The 20,515-nt window shown below is 44.2% G+C and overlaps 1 protein-coding gene across 3 annotated transcripts in view; it reads right to left on the reverse strand.

The window, feature by feature from the left end:
• Nucleotides 1–20,515, reverse strand: part of ECE1 (endothelin converting enzyme 1) — a 398,159-nt gene that overhangs the window by 17,083 nt on the left and 360,561 nt on the right. For all 3 annotated transcript variants that reach the window (XM_085608988.1, XM_085608989.1, XM_085608987.1), the window contains 2 exons: nt 13,355–13,422; nt 10,617–10,807 (listed from right to left, as the gene is read on the reverse strand). In XM_085608988.1, coding sequence (XP_085465114.1) covers nt 10,617–10,807; nt 13,355–13,422 — 259 coding nt within the window. The remainder of the gene's footprint in view (nt 1–10,616; nt 10,808–13,354; nt 13,423–20,515) is intronic.

Here is a 20,515-nt window from a genome sequence, read left to right on the forward strand (position 1 = left end):
GATCCCCTTCTACCGGGTCATGCATGTGTATCCATTGCATCTCCAGACTTGCGCATTCATTCCATTGTTCCCCAAATAAATTCCCTGACCTGCCAGCGCAAAACTTTGGGAAGGAAGAGTGATTTAAAGTCATTAAATGTGCATGATCTTCCACATTTCCCATCTCTTTCACTCATCTTGCAGCCCCTCATATTTGTTCTCCCTTCGAAGTTACACATGTGGTGGACAAATCCGGTTATCAGGATGTTCATCTGGAGCTATACTTTGAGCGTGTCTCTTCTGTCCCTCTTCTCATATCCAAGATCGTCTCAGGTACATAATTTATGTCCCAGAGTTTCTTTTATCATTTAAGACCATATTGGAAGCTTGAAGAAAAAATAATTAACTTTTTTTCCACATACTTTCTCAAAATCTCCCAGGAACAATTCCTAAACCAACTGCCCAGATGCCAAATGCGAGAAAAAAGTAAATACACTAATCTACTCTTACTCAACCTTGTTTTATATGGTCTCAAATATGGTTAAAGCCTACAACTTCAGGGCTTTGTCCACTCAGTTCTTGATACAAGGGGGTGGTGGGGAGAATGTGAATATAGTCAGCAACTACTTGCCAGGTCACTATTGCATAAACAATATTATGCACGCAAGTACAAGCTAAGGGCCGGATTTAGATCTCGGTGGATGGGTTCCTCTGTCACAATGGTGACGAATATCCCGTCCGCCAAAATATAAATCCCATTTTCTACTATGGGATTTATATTTCGGAGGACAGGCCATCTGTCACTGTAGTGATGGAGTAACTGGTCTGCAGAGTCTAAATCAGGCCCTGAGTAAATGTTCACTGTGCATTACAGAATCTCGCAGTACCAAAGTTATGCAGACTCCATCCTTCACTATACAGCGCTAACTGTCAATTCCATGGTCTGACATTTAATCCCCTTCCTCCAGCCATTAGGAGGCATTACCAATATCTTCCCCACCCTACATTTCAAGTCTGTATCTGCTGATTTGCCCTCTGAACCTCATTTCTTTAGGGAAGTCGCATCTGCTCCTCCTACCATCAGCTTTAATCTTTTTTTGCAGTCAGTCTCTTTCCTTGGGTGAAGACTCAAAGAGCAACGTAAGGTCTTTTGGCGAGCGCAACTAAGCAGAAAATAATACTTTAATTGCACCTCCAGGGGGTTATTGCTGGACTTGCTCACACAACCTTCTTGCATTCTCTATATTCATTGTATATTGTGAGAAAATGTATATTCTGCTCACTGCATTGGATGGGTTCTCTTTTAGTCTTCTGCTGGTCTTTTCTTTGATACAGCGCTCTGAGTTTACTGACACTGAAACAGAAGATTTCAAACTTTGAAGAATCTAACTCTTGGATTGGATTTGGCTTCCCCTCAGATCCCCCAAAGAGGAATAATTACTGGTCCCCTGATGTCCTTTACTTCAGCTGGACTTCGCAGAGACTCTATACACCAGTGTCAATAAGATCTTTACCTGAGAAGGAATATGCTACTTACCAGTATGCATGTGTTCTTGGCATGTAGAGCTGCAGATCTATACACCTTTGCATAGATCGCCATCTGGTGTTGGGCCCGGATGTTTGCAGTTTGTTTTTCTTCTTGGACAGTCTTTGGAAGTCACGAGTTCGGTGACTCCTCCTTCGGTCCGTACTGCGCATGGGCTTCGGCTCCATCCTCAGATTGTTTTTCGCCAGCAGGGAAAAGTTGGAGCGTAGTGATAATAGTAAGAAACCCATGTGTGTTGTATCTAAATAAGATGGACTGGAACGGATAAAGGTAGCCGGGGAGGCGGGTGGGTGTGTATAGATCTGCAGCTCTACATGCCAAGAACAGATGAATACTGGTAAGTAGCATATTCCGTTCGAGGCATATGAGCTGCAGATTATACACCTTTGCATAGATTATATAGCAGTACCCAGCCCTAGTGGCGACCACCGGTATCCGTTGCAGTGGTTTGAAATAGTGTCTTTAGTACAGCCTGGCCCACACTAGCTTGTTGTTTGGAGTGCACGTCTACACAGTAATGTTTTGTGAAGGTGTGCGGTGTTGACCATGTGGCTGCTTTGCAGATGTCATCTAAGGGTATGTTCCCTAGAAAAGCCATAGAAGCCCCTATCTTTCTTGTAGAGTGGGCTTTAGGTGGAACAGATAATGTTCTTTTTGCTTTGTGATAGCAAATTTGTATGCACTTTACAATCCACCTAGCTATCCCTGATTTAGAGATGGGGTTGCCTTTATGCGGTGGAGAGAAGGAGACAAACAATTGTTTAGTCTTTCTGAAAGGTTGCGTTCTTTGTATGTAGTACAGTAAAGCCCTTTTAACATCAAGTGTATGTAGAGCCCTTTCCGCAACAGATTGAGGTTGCGAGAAAAAAAGGTAATTCCACCGATTGATTAAGATGGAAGGGGGAAATGACCTTGGGCAGAAATTTTGGATTTGTGCGAAGTATCACCTTGCTGTGATGTATCTGTAAAAAGGGTTCTTGTATAGTGAACGCTTGTATTTCACTAACCCTTCTAAGGGAAGTGATAGCTACGAGGAAAGCTGTTTTCCAAGTGAGGAACTGTAGCTCACATTTATGCATTGGTTCGAAAGGCGGACCCATTAGCCTTGTAAGAACTACGTTTAGATTCCATACAGGGGAAGGTGGTGCCCTGGGTGGAATTACTCGTTTAAGGCCTTCCATAAAGGCTTTAATAGCAGGCACTCTGAAGAGTGATAAATGCGGTCTGTTTTGTAGGTAAGCAGCAATTGCTGCTAGATGTAGACGTATGGATGAATATGCCAGGTTACACCTTTGAAGATGGAGCAGATAGCATATGATGTGCTGTATGGATACATCTAAAGGGTTGATTGTATTGTTACGGCAGTAAACAACAAATCTCTTCCACTTTGCGGCATAGCATGCTCGAGTGGTAGGACGTCTGGCTTCCTTGATAATGTTCATGCAATCAGGGGGAAGATTAAGGTATCCAAATTCTAAGATTTCAGGAGCCAGATCGCAAGGTTGAGCTGAGCTGGGTCCGGGTGCCTGATTTCTCCATGGTTCTGGGTTAGGAGGCATGGGGACAGGTGCAGTTTTTGATGTGGTACCACCGATAGCTGTAGTAGTGTGGTGTACCACGGCTGCCTGGCCCATGTTGGAGCTACCAGAATGAGTCTGAGGGAGTGCTGTTGTAGCTTCCTTACCACTAATGGAATTAGCGGGAGAGGTGGAAAGGCGTATTCAAATTTGCCTGACCATTTCATCCATATCGCATTGCCTTTGGACAATGGGTGTGGGTATCTGGCGGTGAAGCTTGGGCATTTTTTGTTTTCGTGGGTGGCGAAGAGGTCTATCTGAGGAAGCCCCCACTTGTGGAAGAATGGGTGAAGAACTTGTGGATGCAGTTCCCATTTGTGCATTTGCTGCGTTTGTCTGCTGAGCAGATCTGCCATGGTGTTTTGTATGCCTGGGACGTGTTGTGCCAGGAGAAAGATTTTTTGTGGAATTGCCCATCTCCATATGCTCTGTGCTAAGCGGGAGAGCTGGGGAGAGTGTGTCCCCCCCTGTTTTTAAATATAATACATTGCAGTCATATTGTCTGTGCGAATTAGGACTGCTTTGGCTGAAATTTGTTTCTGAAACGATTTCAGGGCTAGAAAGATCGCCAATAACTCCAGATGGTTGATGTGGAGTAACCTCTGTTGTGGCGTCCATAGACCTTGCACTGTGAGGTGTAATAGATGCGCTCGCCAGCCGGAGAGCGATGCGTCCGTTGTTAGAATCACCTGAGTAACCGGGTCCAGGAACGGTCGCCCTTTGGAAAGGTTTGTGGTGTTCCACCACTGCAGAGATCGAGGAGTGCGGCCGTCCACCAACACCAGATCCGTCAGCTGACCCTGGGCCTGGTTCCACTGGCGTGCTAGGCACTCTTGGAGTGGACGCATGTGAAGTCTTGCATGAGGCACTATGAAAATGCAAGACGCCATCATCCCTATTAGTTTCATGAACACTCTTGCTGGGAGAGAGTGCTGAAGAAGGAACTTTTGGCGCAGGGCTTGCATGCTTGCGATCCTGGCTGAGTTGGGATAGGCTATAGCTTTTGAGGTGTCTATAGTGGCACCGAGGTATTGCTTTGTGTGAGACGGTATCAAGTGGGACTTTTGGTGATTCACCGTAAAGCCTAGCTGGTGGAGTAGTTGTATGGTAGTGTTTGTATTTTGTACACACTGGTGGTAGGACGCGGCTTTTATGAGCCAGTCGTCCAGGTAGGGGAAGACGTGAATGTTTTGTCTTCGGAGGTGTGCTGCCACTACTGCCAGGCATTTGGTAAACACCCGTGGTGCGGTTGTGACCCCGAAGGGGAGAACCTTGAACTGATAATGTTGGCCGTCTACCACAAAGTGGAGGTACTTTCTGTGAGCAGGGTGTATTGGGATATGAAAGTATGTGTCTTTCAGGTCCAGTGTAGTGAGAAAGTCGCCCTGACGGAGGAGTGGGAGAACTTGCTGAAGAGTTACCATATGAAAATGGTCTGAATGTATGTATGCATTTAGAGGCCGGAGGTCTAGAATGGGCCGTAGGGTCTCGTCTTTCTTCGGTATGAGAAAGTACAGAGAGTAGCCCCCTAGATTTTGCTGATCGACGGGTACCTGCTCTATTGCGTGTTTTTGCAGGAGGGAGAGTACCTCTTGTTTCAGTGGTATGTTCTTGTGACATCGCACGGTGTCTGGGTGGAATATTTGGGGGGGGGTAGAAGTTAGTTCGAGACAGTACCCTGATCGAATAATTTGGGTTACCCATTTGTCTGATGTTATGGCCTCCCAGGTTTGAAGGAAGTCTTGTAGTCTGCCCCCGACCGGAGTGGAATGGTCTGGGGGGAGCGGGGGAAAGTCATTGTGTGGGCGGTGTGGCAGAACGGGCGGTGTTGGTTTTGCCCTTGCCTTTATTATTGTTTCCTCTATATCCACCTCTTTGGTGGTCCTTTGAGAAGGTATTTTGAGGAGGGGACTTGTAGGAAGTGGAGGCGCTATTGGAAGAGTAACCTCTGCCAGAGCCTCGAAAGGAGGAACGGCGAAAGGAACGTCTAGGGGTTTGTGATTGCAGGGCTCCCATAGACTTCGCCGTGTCTGTAGCCTTCTTCATTTTTTCCAGGGCTTCGTCTACTTTTGGGCCAAATAAGTGTTGTTGGTCAAAAGGGTGGTTTAAGATAGATGCTTGGACCTCTGGTTTAAAGCCTGAAATTCTGAGCCAGGCGTGACGGCGAAGCAGGACACTGGTGTTTATGGCCCTGGACGCCGTGTCTGCTGCGTCAAGTGCACATTTAATAGAGGTGTTGGTAATAATCTTTCCCTCTTGTATTAGCTCATGAGCTTTATTCTTATATTTCTCCGGGAGATGCTGCATGAGAGCTTCCAGCTCATCATAGTGTGCTCTATCGTACCTTGCTAGCAGCGCCTGCGTGTTCGCGATGCGCCACATATTGGCAGCCTGCGAGGCAGTGCGTTTGCCTGACGCATCTAAAAGCTTGGACTCCTTATCGGGTGGTGGAGCCTCACCAGATGACTGAGAGTTGGAGCGCTTCCTAGCTGTGGAAACCACTAGTGTGTCTAGGGGCGCAGGTCCTTTAATATAGACAGGATCCGTGGGGGCTGCCTTGTACTTCTTTTCTATTCTGGGGTTTAAAACCCTAGCTCTAACGGGGTCTTTGAAAACCTCTGTGGCATGCTTGGTCACCCCTTTAAGCATGGGTAATATAGCGGTGGATTTATCTGCTATGTCAAATGTGTCAAGTAGGAAGTCTTCCTCAACTGGATCACTGTGTAATTCCACCCCATGGTAATGTGCCGCCCGTTGTAAGAGGTGGTGGAACCCCAGGGAGTCCTCTGGTGGAGACAGCCTGGATTGATAGAGATCATCCTGAGGCACATCTGGGACATCGGGATTGTGATAATCCTCCCATGGGTCAAGTGTTCCCGGAGGAGTGGGGTCCTGCGGGACATCTGTGGGATCATAGAATGGATCTCCGTGGTCATCAGGGTCCGGAGACTGTGTTGGGGACCGATGAGGCAAGGGTGGAGAAGGTGGGGGCGGAGAAGGTGGGGGCGGAGAAGGTGGGGGCGGAGAAGGTGGGGGCGGAGAAGGTGGGGGCGGAGATGGAGGGGGAGGAGGTGGAGGTGGAGGAGGAAGAGGAGGAGTTGGAGGCGGTGGAGAGGATACTCTGAAGGGGGATGTGGCAGAGTCCTTCCGTTTTGGTGGTGGAGGAGAAGTTGGCTTGTCCAAAAGTCTTTTCTTGGAAGACAAAGTTGAATGTCCAGTCCTGGGATCCTTAGTTAAAGTCTTTTGAAGAGGATCCGGCGTGAAAAGCTCCTCCGGCACCGATTCCTCCCTCGGTGCCGATGTTTTCGGAACCGAAGGCTTCGTCGGTTTAGCCGCGCCGTGCTTTCTCGGGGTGTCAGATCTTTTGGTCGGCGCCGAGGCAGGCTTCGACACGGAAGCGTCGGTGCCGAGGGATTTGTGTTTGGTCGGCACCGAGAGGCCAGGTTTCGACACCGATGGCTTCGGAACGGAACTTGTTTTCCTCGGCGCCGAAGAATGTTTGTCGGCGCCACTAGGAGGCTGGCTCGAGCCCGAGCCGCCAGGAGACTTGTAATGCTTTTTCACCGGGCCCGAAGGTGGGGTGATGGAAGCAGTATGCTTGGTTTTCCCTAGGCCCGGAGGCGAAGGGGTAACCGGAGTCTCTTTCGGAATGGGCGCGGGGGTGGGAGGGGGTAGAGTACTCACGACCCTCTGCGCCGGTGTGATCTCCTCCACGTCGGAGTTGTCGGCCTCGGAAGCGCTGACGACATCTTTCTCCCGCTCGGTGTGCAGCTGTCCCGACGCTCCGGTGTCTTCTCCGAAGATGTCAGGTGGAGCCGAGGTCGATGAGTGCGCCATGGTGCGTCAAGCTCGTCGATCCCGAATAGTCTTTTTCGATCGAAAAGACTTGCAGGCGGGGCAGTCTCGGGCCTCGTGTTCGGGAGAGAGGCAGAGGTTGCACACCTGATGGAGATCGGTGTGGGGAAATTTTGACCCACATTTTGGGCACTTCTTGAAGGGAGTCCTTTCCATCGGCCGAGACCGGAGTCGAGGTAGGCCCGAAAGCCGCTGCCTGGAATCGAGGAAGTGCCGAAGAGAGAGATGAAGAAGTCGATTCAGTCTAAAGAATCTCGATGGACGAGGATTTTTCGTCGAAGGTCGAACTGGAACAGTTCGAAGCCGGAGCACGAAGTATTACATCAGAGCCCGATGGCGGAAAAAAACAATCTGAGGATGGAGCCGAAGCCCATGCACAGTACGGACCGAAGGAGGAGTCACCGAACTCGTGACTTCCAAAGACTGTCCAAGAAGAAAAACAAACTGCAAACATCCGGGCCCAACACCAGATGGCGATCTATGCAAAGGTGTATAATCTGCAGCTCATATGCCTCGAACATGACATTTGCTGTAGGCTGACCTCCTTGCTGGGATCTGCTTGGAAAAGGAGGGAGCAGTACTGTCCATTAAGGAGACAAGCCACGTGAATGGCAAAGACTAGCATGAGACCCAGTAGGTTCAAGGTCTCTTTGACTGGTGTCAAGAACGAGTCTACATCAGAAGGAGAAAAATGACCGCGATATCCTAAAGTTAAGCATATCGATTTGAGTTTTAAAAATGAAAACACATTTTGAAAAGGTCTGACTTCATTCAAATTTAATTTTTCATATTTTTGTGAATGAAATAAAACATTTAACAATTTGGTCCCCAACTTCCAGTAGTTATGTAGTGAGTGAGATTAGACAGAAGTCGAAAGGTTAAGAACCTGCTGGAGGAACCAGAGGTTTCTTTTTAAATAGGTTCTTTAAACGCTTCACACCTTTTAATTTTATGTATTTTTTTATGCTAGCACTTTGTTTCCATGGTTTCCGATCAGAAGTAAGTTTTCTTTGCAAGGTTTCCCATTATATAGGTCTGTGTAACAGAGGTAATAAACAAAATGCTTTGAAGTAGTCACACTAGATTAGACCTATATTAATTAATGTGTGGTGTGACGTTTGCATGATATGTTATATCAGTTTGTCCGCGTGATTGGTCAATATTTTAGGATGCTAAAACTTGTTATAGTTCTATCAACTTCGTTTTCAGTCTCCAGAATTCGCTGCAAGTCCCGACCAGAATATGGACTAGTCAGGCTAGGTGTGAACTTCACGGTTTTAATATGGAACTTGGTCAGGGAAATGCTCCAACTTTTAATATTAAATTGAACTTTATTGGGACTGCATCACATTTTGCAAGGGCACTTCAAGCAATCAACCATTTGATTAAAATGCATAGCAGTGAGGTCTGGACCATCGAAACGCGGCTCAACTGGAGGATACGGGTTGTGCCTTTAAATTTAGGCTGCATATTTTCACATGTAGCTGAATTCTCCCCTTGGGCTCGCGCATTCTGCTCAGTTGAAGATTAGAATTACATTTATTTTTTGTATTTATAGGTACACTTGGCTGCAGAGTGGGGTATCTTTTCATGCTCTCTGTATGAGAGCTGCTAACACTTAAGACGGAGAAATCTCCTGCAGGGTCTAGAATTTTTTTATGTTTGTAGGTAGAAATACAGCTGCTGTAATGGTCGTTGCTAGTTTCTCTCTGGCTCTCAGGATACTTTTCCTGCATCGTTTTGATCCATATTATCAGCTGCCTACTCTGTCATTCACTGGGAGTGAGAGCAACCGTTTAGCCCCCTTCCCAGTCCCCCCACACAGCTGTGCTGCTCACAACGCTGCTACTAGAGTTTAAGTATGCTGTCCCTCAGATTGCTTGATTGTCAGGGGCGTAGCTTCAGGGAGGGGTGTTTGGCGTGTTGCACCCCAGTAATTTATGTATTTTCTGCTAAGTAGTTGGGTGCAGGGGCTGTCAGTCTGGTATGGTGAGGTGTCAGTCGGATTTCACCAGGAACTTTAACATACACAGACAAAAACGCACACATACTTTCTCTGTTTTGAAAGTCATAAAAAATATTTCTTTTACAAAATGTTGTTTTCTCTCAGTACTCCTACTAATCCACACTCTGCTCCCTTTCCACTGCCGCTTAGGCCCCTCTCATGTACCTGGCTTGTCACATAATGTATTTTAACATGATATGCCAGCATGATTGTTTAAACATCTGAAGCTCAACACTCCTAAATCTAACTCCAAAGAGTTGGCTCCAGTGTCCACATCAAATTTAACGGCTGGGAAAGATTTGTTGCTCTGCCTTTGGTGTGAGAAAAGTAGTGGAAAACAGCAATGCTTACATCCGATTGATGCACTAGTCCATATTGAACAAGAGTTTCACAACCATATCCCCACTGGAAATTCTGGCCTTGGTGCAATCCGTGACATGGGATTACGGGGCTAGCCTACAGCGTATCCAAAGCCGTCGGTAAAGGAGGCTAGATCAGTGTGTTTGCCACATTGCGAAGAGCAGGTGAACGTGGTCTCTGCTGTTTTCTTTATTTCAGTATGCTGAACTGTGACCCTTCATCATGTTCAGATGTCCCTGCAAGTTGGAGTTTTGTCTCTCCATACTTTGGTGCACTTCAGGTTTGATCCGATGTAGTGTGGTTTGAGCCAATTTCGTCTTGTGTAATGGAATTGTGGCAGAGCAAACAAGTGATCCCACAAGGGCATCACGGATACACATGAAGGCATAAAGGTATAGCCATCTACTATTTAAATAGCCACCTACACAATTGTGGTTAAAGTCATTTCAACCCAACGGATTACTGCATTGGTTTGCCATGGGGTGCGGTGAGAGGGGGGGGTGTTAGAGGGGGATGCCCAGACGATGGCTGTTTCATCAGTGACAGCTCTGCAGCAGACAAGTGATCACCTGCCCAAAACTCCCAAAATGTTTTGTGAGACCAGAACTCCGGCAGAAAGTGTTTCACCTATTGTATGTCTTTGAAAGGCAGTCAGGACAACATCTAATGTAGGTGCATCAACACTTACACCCCCAAGGGCAGCAACAAATGTTATCCCTACTCCAAGAGGAGCCATCAGATGTATAGTTGCTAACAAAACCTCTACAGAGGAATGTGCTCTGCAACGTATGAGCTAAATGCAGGAAAGAGGTAGTTAAAGAGCAAATTGTTTATTTACCAGTCGTATTTTTCCACCTTGAATAATAATCTGGATTCACACTCTGCATTATTCCCCTATCTAGTGGCTGGAACCAGAATGGTCTTTAGTCCCTTAGCTCTTTTTATTGTTGTTGAGTCAACCATTTGGTGCAATGTCCCTCCACGTGTGACCAAACACATACGCCTGGAAGGCCCTGGTCAGGGTTGCAATCTTTAGAATCTTTTCTCTCCTTGTTCGGCCTTATTGTAAGTTTGGCGTCCTCTCCTCCTATACATATTTCAAGCTCTCTCATTTGTAAATTCACCTCATTCTGGGGATGTGGGGTCTCTGACACCCCAGTAATGGCTTTCAAATTGAAACTGGTGGCATGCACTTTCGAGTTAATTTAGTAAAATTACACATATGCTTGATAATCTACAATTCTTTATGTGCGCTTCTTGACTGCACAGCTCTGCCACAGTCACCCGTTCTTACCCTGTATGCAGCTTTAAGTCCTCCGTTGTCAGCGATGTTCTCCCCTAGGGTGTGCTTGCCATTCACTGCTTCGCCATTAACTTTGTAGTTGCTGTACTGCTTTGTCATGCACTCCGTTTGCTTCTTGAATGCCTCCACTGATGAATTCTTCCACCAGGGACGGAGGTTCCCATCTTTATCATACTCTCGACCTGCAGCAGAACACCCACAACAGAGGAGCATTTCAAAACCAAGTTTCATGGTATAGGTCAAGATGCCCAAAAGGCAGACAACCACACACGGAACAACCATAACAGCAAACAATGTGGATGCATATTCCCGTTAGCTAATAAGTATAGTAAGAGACAGAAAACAGACTAGATAACCAATTTAGGATCCATAATGCCCTCCTAGTGCCAAATGTATCTGAAAATCGAATGAAACTCCCCCTCCTCGCCAGTGTGACTTCCAGAACTTTATTGGTTGCACTTCATCCTCTGTCCACAGAACACCCACTCCTGAAATAACTTTCAGCATACCTGATGACGACTTGTTAAGTGAAATTGACATCATTCCTTTTTGTTGGCCTACTCCTAAACCTCCTAAACATAAACTGCATTACAAATGTCCAGCATTGGTTCACCGAACAGAAGAACAATCTTGGATATTGCTTTAAAAAGTGAGAGGGACCCTCTGATAATCCAATAGATTGGCCATAAGGGTATGTTGAGATTTCACCCCTTTGTGTACACAAGTGCCTCTGCCTTGTTCTAGGGTCCAAGGAGCCGTAATACATAAAAAGACATGGTATTACGACTCCAAAATAGGTGACGCTGGCCAAACTTTAATTTATCCCTAATACAGAGAGAGGCTCAATGGACAGAAGTATTGGTCACTAGCATATGGTATGCATGTTTTATGCAATGATTTGTTTAGCGCTTAAGTGAAAATACTATTTGTTTAGCTGAAGAACTAAACATACACTGGAAAAACGTTTTTAAAAAACTTAAGCTAATTCTGCACCACCATTAAGCAGCTTCCTAATGCAGCGATCTAACCTCACCTTATGGAAATGCCAGACTAGAAAATGTGATCACTAACAGTCCATGGTCATTTAACATGATTGGTGCAATAAACCATCACTCACAGAGAACACTTATGAATGCACATAAAGCCCTCTTGTTCTCACGAAATAAATATCCATATTGGTGCCACACACCAGGACTGGGTAGATCCACACACCACTCAGATTCTAGGGCGTGCTCTCACCTATTCCTGTGAGCAGACTAATAAGTGCATGATGCATAAATGTCAAGCCAACGGGTGCACAGACTACACCTCTCCCAAAGGGTCTGCCAGGAACCAGGCAGGGAACACAAACCTCAAACTGTGCTCCTCACCATTTTCTGGAGAAATACAATTTAGAGTCTAGCTGAGTGCTAAATCCAATGAGGTATGAGGTACCCCAATCATTGTGACAAAGAATGTGTATACCTCCACCAAACCAATTCAGACCAGTTTAGGTTGGTCCCCCACATACTCTTTCCATAGGAGCCAAACAAGCCAGTCTCTCGTCAGTTCTCCTCCATCACCAGTCTTGGCTGAGCGTACAGAGACCTGGACCAGTGTGGCGGAGGGCAATGTGCCAAAACGTGCCTCGTATCACAGATATAGCCTGCCCAACCACTGTACTCACTAGGGTTCTGTCTAGACTCCTAAAGGAACCCTTCCGTATGCAAACTTCCAGAAGACTTAATTCTCCATCTGCCCAATCTTCATTGGAAGTTGGGGCTGGAGCCACAGTGCTTCACATTGTGCTCTCTTGGACCTCAAATTCTAAAAAGTAAAAAACAAACCCTCAGAATAGTCTCAAACATGCACAGCCACTCTTCAGCATGCATTCATCAACTCAGTCTTGTGCAATTACTCCCAGACTACAGAACCCACAAGTGATGCAGAAATACCCGAATTCCTCAGGAGCGCTAGTTCACACCAATCAAAGGAAATGTCATACTTAGATAGTGTACTCCAGGGACGAGGCTCCTGCCAAGCGAATGTTAAAGTCAAGCTGTTGAGGACACTGAAATTGCGAAAGCTTTGATTGAAGTCCATCACTTTTTAAATTGAGGAAACTTTCCTAATCTGATGGAAACTGAAGACCTAACTAACGCAGAGCTCGAATGGATTGATTTCCTATCAGAACAATGCAAAATGTTTGGCAATATGTGGAAAAAACATGGAAGCAGGAAGGGAGTAGCAAATGCAGAGATAATGACTTCAGTTAAGGACCCTCTGGCCCACCTAACCTGCCAATTTATAAACTAACTCCTTAAATGGCTCAATCTCAGTGTTTTTGATTTATTTAATTGTACCCAATGTGTGCACATGGGTGGGTAGGATAAATTAACGGGATTATTCACATAAGACCATACATTATATATCAACCCACTTTCCCAAAGCCTGCACCAACAAAGACACTAAGGTAATGATCTCCTCTGTAATTCTACCTCCTCCAGTGTCATCGGTTACCCACTGCTTGCTGATACAGCTGGTGACCGACATGAAAAATTACCCTCCATAGTTTTCCTGCATATGCATTGAAGAGTATATTTAAGCTCTACAGTCCTAAATGTCAATTGTCGCTTAGAGACCATACCAAATATATATCACAATTTCCAGAAACATTCCATTGGATGATACCCTTGTGACTCCCTACACTTTTCTCCACCTCGTCCGGTCACACAAACCACTTTACATACCTTGATCATCAAATGCGTGTGTCAGCTCGTGGCCCATGACAACTCCAATTCCACCAAAGTTCAAAGCCCTGTAAAGAGGGAGACAAAATTAGGTCACTGGGGAGGATCTCCGTGTTGAGTCTTGTGTGTGGAGTGTCCGCAGACACAGCAATTCAGGTGGCCTTGGTACTGTGGGAGATGCTGTAGAAGGTTTGTCGGTGTATTTTTTGTGTGGAAGCACAGTATTCTAGTTTACAGAGGAGCCTCTGCAGATAGTCTTCTGCACCGGGTGCAACTTAACTTTTTTGTTAAATAGAGAAAGAGGGAGAGCGTGTGGGCGTGCTGGAGGACACTTGTGTGTTTCCTCTCAACTCCACACCAGGGCGAGGACGCTGGCCTCAAAGAAGGGTTGGGGAGATGGGAGCCAGCAGACAGCAGAACGCCAGGCAGAGTAGAAGCCTGCTTATTTAGGCGCTGGACATGCTGATGTTGCGGTGAAGCGGAACACATGGGTTAGGGCTATCCTTATGGAACATATGTAGCCTGCTTCTCAGACACAAAGAACGTTTACGCACATCTTGCCAAAATGCCTCACCCTCTGTGAAGAGTGATTTTGTTTTTCTAAGTTACACTTATTTTTGGGGGGGGGGGGGTGAGGGGGGGCACGGAAACAGGGTGTGGATTTCAAGACGAGTGTAAAGTTTAAAGATGTCCCCATTGGTGGACTTGAGTGATAGAGTTGATCAAAGGCAGTTTTCCCTTATGGCTGCCTACTTTAATATGGGATACCTTAATAATTGGGTGTAATGCAGCGGCACAGGTTCATCAAGCTTATACTTTAGTTGCCACTGCGTGAAAGATGGCGTTACCCTCTTAAACGGGTCAGAAATTTATCAGAAACAACCCTCTCTCCGTTTAGGACATGGCCAATATGCTAATATTTCATTTTATTTATGCTTTTAAATGAAGAGCCTATTCTTATATGAAGTTACAGCACCGACTGGATATCAACATGGTTATTTTACTGTATGAAGCGAAGTGTCCAACTCCTACCACGAGCTAGAGAGCAACCTTGACTGCACACCTTCGACAATCCCTAGACAAGCGATGTCCAAAGTGAAAACCTTGGTTATCCAATTGGAGTGCATTAGTATAGCTGGCTCCGATACTACGGGTAGACATCAGTACGGACCTGGATACTCCGTGACCACTGACCGTGCAAGGACACGGTATTACATGCTGTAGAACTGCAACAGGAAGGTTCTGTGGTTTTACATGGTTTCATCGAATACTGGTTCCATTTTTAGGAAATAAATTCTACGTGAGATATATTCCAAGTAGGCTCAGTGAAGATCACATCTGCAGAAGATGGACTTTACATAGTGTGTGTGGAGTTTGTCTTTTCCATGGACTAGTGATGGTTCTTTGCAGCGTTTCCTGTTTATTGTCAAGCCACAATGAAACCTGTGTGTTAAGGCTGAGTAATGCTATATTTGTTTCTTTGCTGTACTTTGAGGCATGCTCTGGGAGTAATGTAATGTGTGTGCCATGTAGTCGTGATGCAGCAGAATAAATGTTTTTGAATGTTATACAAATCGCTGAGAATTTCAGTTGCTTGAGTAGGTTGTGTAGATAGTCTGCTACTCCTTGTAGGGCCTCCAAAATCCAAATACATTTTTCATTAACAATATTATTAATAATAATAAACCACTTGTAAAGCACACAGCTGCTTTCGAGAACCTTCCTGGCATTCAGCATAGTTCGTAACCTGGCTGCAGAATTAAGTAAGACGCTTAATTGAAAACAAAGTTTTTTTAACTTCTTTCTGAACACAGATATTGTAGGAACCTTCTGCAAGGCTAAAGGAAGATTATTCCAATGCTTTGATGCGAGAAAAGTAAAAGATCTGCCACCCTTTCGGACTTTACGAATTTTTTGGGGCCTGTAGTACCAGATGATTGTTAGATGACCTAAATTGATGGCAGGGCTGGCGCCCGTTCCTAACAAACTGTGCCCATTTGATGGAAACCTCTATAAGCAAGAACTAATGCCTTGAATTCAAAACATTAAGGCACCGGTGCAGCTGTTTTAAGTGAAAGGTAACAGATTGAATTCTCAATATCAGTCTAGCTGCAGCATTTTGAATAATCTGAAGTCTATAAATCAAAGACGCTGGAAGTCCCAAACATAGGATGTTGGCGTAGTTCAACCTCCATGTGACTACAGAGTGGAGAATGGTCTTCTGTGTATTATCCAGAACTAGGTGAAGCTTTTTTTTGTGATACGAGTTTCATGAAACTGGCCGATGATCAATTTTAAAGCTGGAGTGCAAAAAATAAATGACTCAAATTTGATGCCCAGATTTCTTAAAGAACTGATTTCTTGCACGAGAAGAGGGTGTTGGTACTTAGGCCTAATACATCAAGCCACCACTTATTAACTTCAGGAGAGCTCTTTGTTCCCTCAAAAATTGTATTTCCGTCTTTTCTGAATTTAGTTAGAGACAATTCATTGCCATCCACTTTGATACATCACTTAGGCACGGTTTAAAGATTGTCAAAGCATCACAACTGTTTTTCTGACATAACAGAAGCAGTTTGGTCTCATCCACATAAAAGATCACTTTCAGACCACAGGAGTCAACTAGTTTGGCTAATGGTTTCAAATAGATATTAAATAATGTGGGGATTAAAGCAGCTCTGAGGAAGACCCATAGTGACGCGATTTGGCAGCGGATTTGAAAGGAGTGAACTGCAGGAGTTCTTTCTTCCAGGTAGGATTTTAACCAGGCAAAAGCCTGTGGTTGAATTCCCCAACTCCTGCAACCTATCTAGCAGAGTTGGGTGGGACCCAGTATCGAATGCTGTTGATAAGTCCAATAGAACCCCATTGCTGAAGTACCCTGATGCAAATTGCTCTTAAGGGTGGACTTCATATTGGAACCAAAGAGAAATCACTATTGTTGGTCCTGTAAAAGGTTATTTAATTCCAGAAAGGCGGACAATTGTTTATTAACAAACATTTTGGCAATTGCCGGCAAGAGTGAAATGGGCTTAAAGACTGTTCAGTATGGTGGTATCTGCTTTGGAATGCTTCGATAAAGGGAGAAGTAGCGCTTGTTTCCAGCTCTTCGCCACTATAGCCATTTTTTGTGAATTATTCAAAAGATTACTTATAATATTAATGAGTTATTCCAATACTGATCTCAAAATACAAGGGGGCAAGGATCTAATGGAGATCCTGACTTGCATTTATTAACTCCTTAGTTAATTGTTCTACAGATATATCATTGGAAGCTGCTAAACATGGTCTGCAATCGTTCTCATAATAACAACGTGTATGTGATCAAACAAAATCGGACACATTATTACACAATTACAATTAAGGAGTAACTTTATTTTCTAGAGCCTTTGGAGATAGAAACGAGTGAATGATTTTCGAAAGTTCACGTGATGTATTGGAAGCCGTTGAGAAATATTAACGTTGCTCCTTGTGTATAGATTTACAATAAGTTCTTAAAACTGACATAAGCTTGTTTTCAATATTATAGCTTTTACGCTATTTTCCCTCCAGTGGTTTGCAAAAGCGTTTGTCTTCCTTTAAAGAAGATGTAAACCAATGAGCCGTTGATATAATCCATTTTGGCAATTGTATTTTGATGGAAACTGTTTATCTAGAGCATTGGTTAACCAACTATTAAAATGGACTACATCAGTATCTGGCGAAACAGTCAAAGCTGAAAATGTGGCTTGTAAACATTCTGATAGAAGGAGGCTCCGTTGTTTTATGCCAAGCCCTTGATGTTCTATGTGTGGTGTTACCCGACCCCGACATAAAATCCACCTCAACACAAGACACTAAAAGGTGATCAGTCCGGATCATTCTTTGCAGAGGACTAACTTGAAACTTGGAGAGATTAGAAAATAGGAGATTAAGAGAGTGGCCTGCTTTATGTGTAGGTTCCTATACGAAAAGAGGAACACCACCACCTTTAAAATACCAACTTAGCATATTTAGGTGTTGTACAATAAATGTTGTCCATTTGCAAATTAAAATTACCCAAGACTGTAAAAGTAGCATATCAAAGTTATAGCTGAACTGCAACATTAATTAGTTTACATGATGATTTCTATTGGGAGTCAGACAGGCGATAAACGAGGGCTCCTGAAAATGAGAACGTTGCCGGTTATTTTGATGGAAAAACCAGCCCCTCAATGTCCTCCATTTTAAATGTCGCACAGGAGTAGTTGGAGTGAAAAATTTCCACACCCCCTATTTTAGCATCTTGGTTTAAATGTTGGATAGAAAACCCAGGGGGCATGGCTGAGGCAATATCATATGTGGGAGAATCTTTTAACCACATTTTTGGTAAAAATACAATGTCTCACATACCTTCAGAAAACAGATCATAGATATCAGAATATACTTGGCGAGGGACATGCAATTAATATATAGCACGCTGCTAAGGAAATCTGCGACGGTACTAAAACAAGTAGGACACTTCAGGGCAAACCTGCTCGAAGGGCAGAGCAATATTTTGCTAGTTATGTTAACAATATATAGATTGATCTTAGCTAAGTGGGAACACACCTTACTTAGCAGTGCCAACAGCTCTTCTCGTAAGTGAGGTTAATAGAGGTTTTACTCTCCAAACAGGAATCACGGCTGGCGCTGAACGCAATCCGGGGGAAGACGGGCTTGCCTAAGATGAGCCCGATGCCTGCCTGTGGCATGGCCACCTTAATATAGCAGAGTTGACCGTGCTCGATAGGATTCCCCTAACCACTAGGGCACCTGTTTCCAAGAGGGCATCCCAAGGAAAAATGAGAGCTCCACTCCCAGGCTAAGAAACAGAAGCCAGCCTTTCGTGAAAATAGTTTTACTTCCTAGGATATAAGAAGGAGCAAAGAAATTCATCTCACCAGCCCCCCAACCTAGAATGACTAGCCAAAAACAAATGTGCAAAATAGTCAAAACTAAATTCACAATGTGAAAGTAAGGCAAAACTAAGTTTGCAATTCCTCTTTAAAAAAAAAAAAGAAAAAAGGGCGAGCAGCTTAAAAAAAAAAAACCTCAGCTCCTAAAAATGGTGTTGTACATTAAAATTGGACCACGTTTAAAAACCCTTCCAGAAGTGACCAATAATCTCCCCAAACCACTAGCTCCTGCATTAAAAGAAATCAAACAGTGCTCAGGTTTCTAACTTCTAAAATAACTTTCCAATATGCATGTACAAATCTGTGTTGGAGCTACCGAATTACATTCTGCTATGCACAGCTCGTTTTGTGCCAGTTCCCCTCCATTGCCCACAATGTAAGTGGAGAATGTGACAGGTATAAGGACTGCAGTGCCTTCATGCAACCACGCAGCCAAACTACATAGTCAGTAGGCACTACCCATGGCCACTCAAAGACAATGTTACTTGGGATTTACTCTGCTGAACTTAATTTGTGGCAGCTTTCCATTTATGTGTGAACTTATTAGATCTTTGAGGGTATACACCACAGTGTTTAAATCAGGCCTCTCCAACTAATAGCTTGTGAACTACTAGAAGCTTTTCAGCTACTTGCAAGTAGCTTTCCTATGTGCATCGCAGCCTACTAAATAAGAAGCTTTTGCTTGGTTGAATTAATACAAGTATCCAAAACATGTTTTGAGATGAAAGTGCATTTATTTTCAGAACTCATAAGCTCATGTTTAGGGAATATATGAACTTCAAAAATATATTTAAAGCTTTCATTTGAGTGTTAAATCATGCAGCCTTGAGTGACTTACTACCAACATTACCTTGGTGCCAAGGGCAAGGCAGCTACTTCTGTATTATCCATATAAAGGCATTCCACATTTACAGGCTTTTATTTTCTATGGTGGCCACTACTATAATCTTGTTGGATGTAGTCACTATCAGAACACCGCAGCTCAGGATAATTTTTGTGGAACATAATACAAGTAGCTCCTATTACAGAAAAGGTTGGAGATACCCCTAATTTAAGTTTTCAGCTGTAAATCTGGAGACAAATTAAAATCCCAGTTTCCTCACTCTACTCAAACCCAGTCTTTCAGGCACACGGCTTCAAAATTCCATTCCTAAACAGCATTGTGTGCAATATAGAGAAAGTGGGAATCTATACTTGAAGGAATTTATGTTTTAAAATAAAAAGGTAGGACCCCTTTTTTATGTACCAGTGTAAAACATCAGTATTTTATAGTAGCTCATGTCAGCACAACTTAAATAGCTCAAGGTTTGTCCAGAAGTGGCAAACCACATACCCATGTGCAATCAAGCAAGTCTGTACCATCTATACCCAGGGTTCTTCTGCAAGAATATACTGAATGATGGAGAATAACAGAGTGAATATGAACCCTAAAATGCAAAGGTGTAGGCACACAATTAAAATACCTATGGATTTGTTCTGCTCATACCACTGACCCACACCTCTGTTTCAAGTTTACATTGCACTTTGTATTAGTAAAATCTTGTGTTGGTTAAATTAAGCCAGGCATCTGAAGATTTCGTTTTTCGGTTGAATTTTCAGGCTATTTCTGTGAAAAGCGATTAAGTGATTTTGAGAGCCTGACTCACTGGTCAAGACTTGTACAAAAAACAAGAATGCTGCTGTGTTCTTCAACATATAAATATTTGTCAGGTCTGCTAAGACAAAGCAAAGACTTTGGCCATGTCAAGTGAAAGCTTATTTAGAGTCTAGGACAATTGTGACTAAGCTGAATAAAAGGGACGGGTTATCTTGGAAAAGCTGGACGCATGCACAGAAATTAATTCCTTCTTCTCAAAGGTGCAAAACGGCTTTGGTCTTGGCTTGGGGACTATTGAGCAAGCACTTAACATATCCCTTATCATGGAAAAATATGTCCAGGAGAGGTTCATTACACATGGCATTAATGGACCTCTCCTGTGCTTTTGATTTGATGGACAGGGGAAAGTTGTGGTCTCCGATGGAGGCAGCTGGGGTGGACCCACCACTGCTGAACCTGAAACGGTTACACTGGGACACTACCACCATGGTCCGCTATACTCAACAAGGCGATTGTACACAACCTATAAAAAGGTGTTCAGAAGGGTCAGGCAGGGCTGCATAATGGCATCTTTTCTGGTTTTATTTTATATCAATTCCTTAGACCAAGTCCTAAGTTTATGTAGTGACGATACCCCTGGAATCGCCT

This window comes from Triturus cristatus, chromosome 1_2 (assembly GCF_964204655.1).
Source record: "Triturus cristatus chromosome 1_2, aTriCri1.1, whole genome shotgun sequence".
NCBI classification, from domain to species: domain Eukaryota; kingdom Metazoa; phylum Chordata; class Amphibia; order Caudata; family Salamandridae; genus Triturus; species Triturus cristatus.